A 10,557-nucleotide genomic window follows, 5' to 3' on the forward strand; every position below is an offset into this window, starting at 1 on the left:
ACTGTCTGCATTAAAAACTAAAAAACAACTGCCTGGTGTCTCCATTGTTAAAGTCTAGTTTATCTCTGCTGCTCTAGTTTTTTCATTTCTTTTGGAGCGGCCTGGCCGAATAATTTCCTTCGGGATGAATAAAGATCTATCTATCTGTCTATCTATCTGTCTATCTATCTGTCTATCTATCTATCTATCTATCTATCTATCTATCTATCTATCTATCTATCTATCTATCTATCTATCTATCTATCTATCTATCTATCTATCTATCTATCTATCTATCTATCTATCTATCTATCTATCTATCTATCTATCTAGACACAGTAAGACTTTAAAACCTCACAACTACAAAACAAGACACAGGTAGACGATATCAAAACAAACAATATTATAACAAAACATATTAAACCCACAGTTAGAAATGAAAAAGATCAATGGAACAAAATTCCCGGGAACAGGCTTCAGATTAAGAAGTCGTTGTCTCTCATGACCGCACGTCGCCAGAAAATCTAAACTCACTCGGTCGGTGGTGCAGATGTTAAAACGTTGTGTTGTTGTGTAACTCTTCTAACAGTTCATTCATTCCTCTCTGTTGTTGTTGTTGTGTTTCTTCAGGAGCTCATGAGCTGGAGCAGATGCAGCTGATCCTGGAGTCGATCCCGGTGCTGCGGGAGGAGGACAGACAGGAGCTGCACAGCGTCATCCCCGTCTTCATCCGCAACGACATGTCCAAGCCGCACACGCCGCTGGCCAAGCTGCTGCCCGACGTCAGCCCCCAGGGTGAGTGGCACGCATCCATCCCATCATCCATCATCCATCCATCAGTGGTGCTGCATCTGCACTATTTTATTTAATAGGATAAACCCCTTGAGAGGAATCCTCTTGTTTTCGAGGGGGTCCTAAAATACATCACAACCAAAAAAAGGGACAAGACAGAAATGGCCACAGCAGTAGCCTAGTAGAACTAAGAGAAATGTATAATAATAACATAATATATTGCAAATTGAAATTACAGTGTGTTACAGATAATATTGATATAACATCATCTGAAACATGTGCAATTTAACTCAAAATAAGAAGAGAAGGCATATTTAAAACAATGAAAATAAGTCAATGAGCGTATGTTTAAAGGAAGATTATTCCAGTCTGATGGCGCTTTAAACATCAATGCTGTTTTACTAATTGTTTTGTTCACTGTAGGAATAAGGAAGAAGTAAAGTTGAGTGCCGTAATTGATATGTTGTGGAATATGGAATCAAACATTGTTTTAAATAAGCAGGATAATTGCAATGTATACATTTGAAAGTGAACTGTAACCAGTGATTATGTCTTCTTATACTGAGTGTGGGCCATTTGAGTGCATTATACATCATCACATCCATCCATCCCTTCAGGAAAAACTCACAGAACCATGAACACAGAGGTTGTATCTGTGTATATATGTCATAATCACCTCCTCCTCCTCCTCTTCCTCTTCCTCCTCCTCCTCCTCTTCCTCCTGCAGCTCTGGATTTCCTGGAGAAGATCCTGACCTTCAACCCGATGGATCGCCTGACGGCCGAGGAGGCGCTGGCTCACCCCTACATGGCCGACTACTCCTTCCCCCTGGACGAGCCCATCTCGCTGCACCCGTTCCACATCGAGGACGAGGTGGACGACATCCTGCTGATGGACCAGAGCCACAGCCACACCTGGGACAGGTAGGACCGACACCGACACCGAGCTGCTGGTTCACACATGGAGACAAACATTCAGATCAGAGTCAGATTAGAATGAAAATGCTTCATATAAACGGCTCAATCAGAATAAACTGAAGGGAGTTTCATTTGGTTTCACACAGGTGGAATAAACCTTTAATTTACAGGTTAATTATGTGATAATGTCAAGAAATAACAACTAACTGTGTCATAATGTCTAGAAATAGTCCAGAAATATCGGTCAATTGCAACGACTTGGTGGAGAAACATTCAGGCCTTTCCCAAAAAAAAACATGAAAAGCACGTGTAATCTTTTACCTTCATGAAAAACATGATGTTACTACGAAACTGACCGTTATTTCTAGACTATTTCTTGACATTATCATGTAATTAACAGCCTGTAAATTAAAAGGTTACCGACCTTTTCCTAAACCGATCCAAAGTAAAATGACATCATGTAAATGTTCTGTTCTTTCTGCTCCGTGTCAACGTAAATGTGTAGAGACGTTTCTTCTCTTCAAATGTTTAAATGAAAGAACAACTACTGATCTGATCTGGGACCAGTCGCAGTTCTCGACGGGTCTGGAGATTAAAACCAGCGCAGCTCACTAGCGTTAATCACCAACCCGAACCAAAGAGGAGAAACGAGCCGAGTCATTTCTATCTAAGTTCAGTCTGAACCAGGTTGTTGTGGTCGGCCCCGGTAACAACACTCTCACACGGCTGTAAACACCAGATCAGATCAGATGACATGTTAACAGTTAAAAACCTGAAGTCAGAAAGAGGAAACAGTCTCCATGGTAACCCAGCATGTATTTGTGTGACTTGTGTGAAGCTGCTGAACGTTAAAAACTGAAACTCTCTCTCCTCCTCCTCCGTCGTCAGGTATCACGAGAGCCAGCTGTCGGAGGCCGACTGGCACCTGCACAGCGGCCACGACCCCGACGAGGTGCAGGTCGACCCGCGGGCGCTGTCCGACGTCACCGACGAGGAGGAAGTTCAGGTTCGTCCTCGTTTGTTTTATCTCACACACCTTTTATAGGGATGTCACAATTACTTGTTTTCACAATTAATCGTGGTATTAAACGCCACAATTAATTAATTAATCGCAAAGATTCCTAAATACCGTCACTTCCCAAATTAGATTATGTAGGAACCGTATCGGCAGATGTTGCGCCAAAATAAAGATACTGGTCCATTTACCTAATGTTACATTGTTAGTGTGTCTTTTGTATTAAAAAACAAAATGAAAAAGGATTAAAAAACGCAAACATTTGGTATAGAAGACAATTTATGACCTGAATATTTCAAACACTTCCCCTGGAGGGTTAATAATTGGTCATATATTAATAGATACTTGAAATATATTGTGTAAACGATGAGTAATGTAATTATATTTTGACTATATTTGATTTTACACATTCATAGAGTCGTGAAATTAATTAATGCATAATAATAGTGATAATCGTAACACTGTGATTATTTCTCTGACAATAATCGTACCAAGAAAATGTATAACCGTGACATCCCTACACGCTTAGAGCCTCGTGTAGAGAAGTCAACAGAGAGAAACTGTAGAAACTAACAGCTGTTTCCCGTTCGTTCAGGTGGATCCTCGTAAATACGCCGACGGCGACCGGGAGAAGTTCCTGGACGAGCCGTCCTTCGACTACTCGAGCCTGTTCCCGCCGGAGCGCTCGTGGACGACGGACGAGGACAGCGACGAGCACCACGAGAACAAGTACTGCGACCTGCAGTGCAGCCACACGTGCAACTACAAGGCCGTGTCGCCGTCGTACCTCGACAACCTCATCTGGCGCGACAGCGAGGTCAACCACTACTACGAGCCCAAGCTCATCATCGACCTGTCCAACTGGAAGGAGCAGCAGAGCAAGGACAAGGCCGACCGCAAGGCCAAGAGCAAGTGCGAGAAGAACGGGCTGGTGAAGGCGCAGATGGCGGCGAAGGAGGCGGACCGCGGCGTCGGCGTTCCGGCGGCGGCGGATGTACAGGTACGGGAGACTTTATTGATCCCAGTTCAGTTTCTACAATCCACCATACACATACAGTAGGGGTGCACCGAATGGCATTTTTTTGGCCGAAGCCGAATACCGAATAAAGTCAAAACGCTTGGCCGAATAACCGAATAATACCGAATACCGAAAGTGGTTATAAAGTTTTTAAATAAAATATTTTTTTAAACTTAATTTTCAAAGAAAGTAAATGTTTATTGACTATTCTGACAGTTTTTGAATATTCCAGTTGCTGTTGCTCATCAAAAAAGCACAACAAGTTATATAAAGTTTTTCATTTAGGCCTATATCGGCCCATTGTGAGTGCTGAAAGATAAATGCAAGTAGGCTACATTCCAAAAAAACCCAAGTGTCTTTTAAAACAGTGGTTCCTAACCTTTCTTGGTCAGATTTTTTTTAATTCATCAATTAGGCTACTAGACATTTCAGGCGACCTCATTTGAATTTCAGGCGACCCCACGTGGGGTCCCGACCCCAAGGTTGGGAAACACAGTTTTAAAAGACGTCGGCCACGGACGGAGTGGGCGACATGCTGGGACGAGGAACTTTGGTTTTAACTGCAGCAGCCGTCTCTCCCTCTCACACTCAGCATGCTGTTCAGGGTGTTTGATTTTTAAATGATTAATTAAAAGGCGCGTTCCTACAGGAACGGTCCCCTCACTCAGTCCTCTCAGTGGCCGTGTCTCCGCTGCAGACAGGACGCACCGGCACCGGGCTCTTGGAGCGACGTGCAACGGTGCACGGTCGCTGTGCAGCTTCCCCCCCACTGCTCTTGTTACTGTTGTTTTTCCAGCAGTAGGAGTCACTAATAAAGCTCCATGGGGTTTAAGCTGCCGTTTCGATCGTCGCGATCGCGTATTTTCAGACTTTTTTTTTTTTTTTTTTTAATATTCGGCCTTGCTTTGCGCTCATTCCACCGAAGGCCGAATGTTGCTTTTTTTGCAATATTCGGCCGAATATATTCGGTTACCGAATAATCGGTGCATCCCTAACATACAGTCAGTCACACACACACACACACACAGACTAACACACAGTCAGTCACACACACATCCTAACACAGTCAGTCACACACACACACAGACTAACACACATAGCAGAGGTAGCATGATGGAACGTAGGGATGTACAAATGTAACTCATATCTAAAAGTATAGATAAAACTCATAACACACGAGGCAATGACGATCAAGTGCAATCTTAGGAGAATAAATAAGTAACAATGTTAAGAATAAGAGGTAAAAAATATATGTATATGTATTTCTATGAGAGATAATATATATATATATATATATATACATACATATAAATACGAAGGATTCACATCAACTCAGCATTTAACAGCACGACTGCTGAGGGAACAAATGACCTGCCATATCTATTGGTCTTTCTGGGAGGCAGCGTGTAGTGCAAATTCATTTTTGAGAACATGATCATGATTCATTTCATTTTCATTTTTAAAAGATTATGATATGATCTGTATACTACCTACTGCTGTAATGTTATGTCAAAATGTCATAAGTAAAAGAATGTTATATCAAAATGTAAAAAAAAAAAAAGCAAAAAGAAAAGATTATGATAAAGATTTTTATTCTGTGGGTAATGGGGGCGGGACTAGATAAGCTTTTGCTTCTCCCGCTTTCCCTTTCGGCCATGTGTATTGTATTATTTGAACTAAGATGAAGTGTGATGATGATGATTTAAATTGACATGCCCGAAATAAACTGATTGATTGATTCATGATTCACAGGAGAAGGAGGAGAAGAAGGAGAAGGAGAAAGACGGCGAGCAGGAGAAGCAGCAGCAGCAGCAGAACACCGGCTTCGACTTCGACTCCTTCATCGCCTCCACCATCAAGCTGAGCCTGCAGCAGCCCGAGCCGCCGCCGCCGCCGCGGCCCGAGGCGACGACGACGACGACGGCGGCGGCGGTCACCACGGTGACAGCGTTGCTAAGCGAGGTGGGAATCCTCAACGAGCTCAACTCGTCGGTGTCGCAGCAGCTGGAGCAGCAGCGGTCCGGCTCCATGTCCAAGTCCATCAGCCAGGAGAAGGAGGAGAAGTGTCTCGTCAACCTGGCGCAGCTCGGCGGCGGCGGCGGCGGCGGCGTTGGGGAGTTAAACGGCGGCTCGTGGCCCGTGACGCCGCCGTGGGAAAGCTTCGGGTCCGGCGAGCGCGCGGGCGACGGCGGCGGCTGCCTGATCGACGAGGCGTGCTGGGACATCGAGAGCACTTACACCAGCTACCTCGACCGGCTGTTCAGTCGCCGCGAAGACAGCGACCTCACTGAGACTGTTCCCGGACCCGAGCCGGACCCGGAGCCGTCGGAACCGCCGCCCGAGGCCGATCACCATAACGACAGTCACCGTAACGATCACCGTAACAACGACTTCCTGGGCTGCAGGAACGCGGAGATCGTGCTCAACGTGCAGCTCTCTGACTCTCTGGCGGCGACGCTGCCCGGCGTGTTCGCGACCAACGACAACAACAACGACCTGCTGCCGCCGCCGCTCAAATCCATCCAGGCGTCGCTCGCGTCGCCGTGCGCCGTCAAGTGCTCGCCGCAGATCGCCCACAAAACCTACAGCAGCATCTTCAAGCATCTTAATTAATTAACCAACCAACCAACGAACGAATGAATGAATGAATGAATGAATTAAAACCAGATGTTTCCTCCCTCACAACGAGAAAGTAGACCGTTCTGTTTTTATGTTTTTTAATAATAATAAGAATAATAATAAGAATAATACTATGGTATATTATTGTACTTGAATCATTTCATACCTTTTTTTATTATGGTTGCTTTTAATTATTTTGTTTAGTTATGTTTTTTTTAAAGAGTTGAGCGGGGTGATTTATTATTCTTATTGTTGTTATTCTTATTATTATTATAATTATTATTCTTATTCGTATTATTATTATAATATTGAAAGAGTCTTGGTCGCTCTGAGCCTTCATGGATTTAATGTCTAACGCCCTCATCATCGCTAAACTGGCTCAACGTCACCGGCACAACGAAGCTCTGCAGACGAGACGGAGAGAAGTGAAGTAGTTTAGGAAGGAAGGAAGGAAGGAAGGAAAGAAGGAAAGGACACAGGGAAGGAAAGGAAAGGAGAGGAGGATGAAGATGAGGTGTGAGGGAGAGGAAGATGGACGATAAAGATGCTGTAGGCTTTTAAAGTGCTTTCAATCAGCCTTCTTCACCAGAGGAGGAGGAGGATGGGATGTCTTTTTGTTTTTATTCTTATTCTTATTTTTATTTCTCCTTCTGTTTTTTTATTTTTATTATGACTTTATACCATTTGTTTTTTTTTTTCCCCAAAGAAAAAAACAAAAAAACTTCCTTGAAAAAAAAAAAAACGACAGCAACGACAACGACGAACCCTTTCATACTGTAAATCTGACACATGATGCCAGCAGCAACCATTATCGTAGGCGTTAATGTAAATGTGTTATCTACCTCAAGGTAACAGCCGCGAGAGACACTCGAAGCCGCACTAGTGCTTTACACACACGACCATCGTCATAACAACCATGAAATGAAGTGGTGGTCGCGTAGTAGAAGATGAAATCTGTCTCACTCTAGCATTTAACATAGTGAGGTGTTTCAGTAATCATTATTATTTATTTCTAGCAGATGTTGCGATATTTATTTTATCAAAAATGTGTTATTTCAATGTGATTATTGAAGATCTGAAGAGGAGTTTTTCGTTTTGTTTCGTTCTGTTTTTGTTTTGTTTTTTGGACGGACTTCCATTTTCATTTCGGCTCTATGGGCGTGTAACTGTTTCCTTTTTTTTTTGTTTTTATGGTAGAACCGCAAATTCATCTTCTTTTTTTTTTTTTTAATGTTCTCAAAGAAGAAATTGAGGATTTTTATTTTCCATTTTCCATCAATATTGTCCAATGGATATCATCATTCTTTCTGTTCATTCATTATTATTTTTTAATTTATAGGTGCGTTCTGTTTTTAGTGGAAAACAACAAAAAACTGCTTTATGGTTTATTATTATTAAAGAAGAAGAAGAAGCGCCTAAAAGTCTTAATTTTTTATCTCAATGTAATGTAAAAAAACACAAAACAATTGCGTGCATGGAAGCAAGAGAAAGGTACATTTAAAGAAGTAAGTTAATGGTGAGTATAATGTACATCAGTTTTAATTGTACGTTTTTTGTTAAATTTCTATGTACTTTTTCCAGGCAAGCATGATGAATTAGGTTTAAGGTGTAGCATGTAGAACACTTATGGACATTTTTTTTGTAATCATTGGTTCCCCTGTTCTACAAAATATCTCAAAATAAAAATTACTGGCAAAGAGTTCAGTCTTTCTCTCTCTTCTGTTTTTTTATTTTATTTTATTTCCGTCTCTCTGACCTCATGTGTTTTTTAGAAACCTCGACACTTTTATGTCACTGAGCGACTCGGTTCAGTTTCACTGCTGCAGCTCGAATCGGCAGCTAAATGTGGCCGCACACACACACACACACACAGACCAACACACACCTGTTTTAAGGTTTAAAACTGCACGCACACACACGAGGAGTTTCTTTTCTTGCCCGTTATGCAACAGTGACACATTGAGTGTTAAGAAATGAGGCGTGTGAACGTCTCGTTTCCCATCAGCCCCCCCCCACGTGTTTCCTAATCTCTCACAAGAAGAATCATTTCCAAACTAACGTAACAGCTGCACTTTGAGACTGAGAGAAAAAAAAAGTTAGGTTAGAAATTCAGTTTAATAGAACACAAACTATCCAGAAACGGGAAAGGAAAGTCATACTGTAAATAAATAAATGTTAATATTGTCGTCAGATCTAATCTCTTGTTCATTTTTAGGTTTTTATACCTTTTAAAATAAAGAGAGCTCTGTCAAAGCTGGAAACTTCTCTTCAACAATCTTATAATACTTGCAAATTAATGTGTAAGTGTTAATTCATGTACAGTATGATGAATGTTAAAGGGATAGTTCAACATTTTGGCAAATCGACCCATTGCCATAATCCCTATAGTCATAGCAGTAGGTTCGTTACCTTTAATTGTCGGTGCAAGCTGTTTTTAGAACGGCGGAGCAGAGCTGTGAGCTGCTCAGAGCTACGCTACGGAGGATCATTATGGGATTTCTTGGTTTCCCTCATCATCAAACTCATCAAATACACAATCCAACAACTCCACAACGCTCTGGTGGACAAGTTGTGACCTGCACATTCACCACGCTATGAGATAATAACACAACGTTACCACACAGAGTTGTTTTAGAGGTAAATGCAGAGACTGCTTGATGAAAAACTGTCCCTGAAGGCAACACGCATCAGCGGTTTTGCATGAATTTCCCTCTAAAACAACTCTGTCTGGTAACGTTGTGTTATTATCTCATAGCGTGGTGAATGCCAATTTACCAAAATGTTGAACTATCCCTTTAACATTCATTATACATGAATTACACTTACTTACGTCGACAAAATGTTCCCCAAAATAAAAACAGAAACAGAAAAGAAATATTAGACGTAAGGTGCATTCATTCTCTGCATGTGTAGATCTCATTCATTGTTTAGCTTTAGGTGGAATAGACATGAATCTGCTTTTTATAGATAGATAGATAGAACTTTATTCATCCCGAAGGAAATTATTCGGCCAGGCCGCTCCAGAGGAAAAAAACAAGAAAATAAATAGGATACAAAGAGGAAAATATATGATAAAATATATCCTGCAATGTCTAGACAATGAATATACATGACAAAGGAGCAACCTAGATATAAGTTAAAAGTTCAAATACAGTGCAACATTAATTTAAAAAGCGATGTAATACAAAAGTCCGAAAAATACAATCTAAATTAGATATGTTATTGTGTATGTTCAGGGCCGGCCGCTGGCATAAACCCTCTATGCGGTTGTTTAGGGCCACAGCCGTTAGGTGGGGGGGCCACATGATCAGAAAGGTACCGGGGTTCATTCAAGTCATTTAAACATCCTGAGGTCTGCACGTGCAGCTATGAGCTTTATATGTAATGTGAAGTCAATATTCAGCTTCTTTTATCTCACATTTGAGACATTTGGTGAAAATAGAACGGCAGAATGACAACATTTGTGCTCAAAAAACAATTTTACAAAATTTCATTTTAGACTTGTTTTCTACACGTATCTATTACTGTATTCATATCCTATTTCAAGCACCAAAACAGTTCATTCTCATGACTGAAGGAGTGTTTTCACAAGGGATTTGAAATTTTTCAAAAAGCAGACGTCAAATTTCCAGCATTTGGCCTAAATTATTTCTTTCTACAGTGTTCTGGGACAAACTGGCCTCAGTGTGCTTACAGCGGAGGTTCTAATATTTAGACATAAAACACTTGAGTATTGTTACATCTGCAAGTATCTTAAAAAGATAAATTTAAGAAAATATGTAAAAAGTCGAGAAAATGGCCTCAAACCTCAGAGGGAATAAACACGTCTGTATTCAGTTTTAACCAGTGATTTGGTGTTTGCGCTTAGAGTGCAGGGCCACAAACAAAAACCTTGTTTAGGGGGCCACCAAAATCCTATAGGGCCGGCCCTGAGTATGTTTATGTTCCCCTCCCAGCAAAGGGTGAGGACAAAGACAAAAGGAAACACGATGAGGATCTGAACAAATGTTTTTTCCAAACGTCTCTGAAGCAGAAACAGTTTGAGACACAAGACGACGACGACGTGACGACATCAGACTGAGAGGAAGTGAGGACGACTTCCTGTGTGGACACAGAGTCACCTGTCAGTCATCTGTTCTGGGATCAGAGGGTCAGAGAGTCGACGGGAAAATAAAACGGTGTTTTTCCACATTTTAGAGTTTTGTTTACAGGAAACA

At 41.6% G+C, this 10,557-nt stretch overlaps 1 protein-coding gene across 2 annotated transcripts in view; it reads left to right on the plus strand.

The window, feature by feature from the left end:
• mapk6 (mitogen-activated protein kinase 6) overlaps positions 1–8,033 on the plus strand; it is a 31,583-nt gene extending 23,550 nt beyond the window's left edge. For both annotated transcript variants that reach the window (XM_083996836.1, XM_083996837.1), the window contains exons 5-9: positions 610–774; positions 1,499–1,694; positions 2,577–2,694; positions 3,299–3,703; positions 5,474–8,033. In XM_083996836.1, coding sequence (XP_083852962.1) covers positions 610–774; positions 1,499–1,694; positions 2,577–2,694; positions 3,299–3,703; positions 5,474–6,334 — 1,745 coding nt within the window. In that variant the 3' untranslated portion in view covers positions 6,335–8,033. The remainder of the gene's footprint in view (positions 1–609; positions 775–1,498; positions 1,695–2,576; positions 2,695–3,298; positions 3,704–5,473) is intronic.
• Positions 8,034–10,557: the final 2,524 nt, after the last annotated feature.

Source organism: Trachurus trachurus (genome assembly GCF_905171665.1).
Source record: "Trachurus trachurus genome assembly, chromosome: 3".
Taxonomy (NCBI): Eukaryota; Metazoa; Chordata; class Actinopteri; order Carangiformes; family Carangidae; genus Trachurus; species Trachurus trachurus.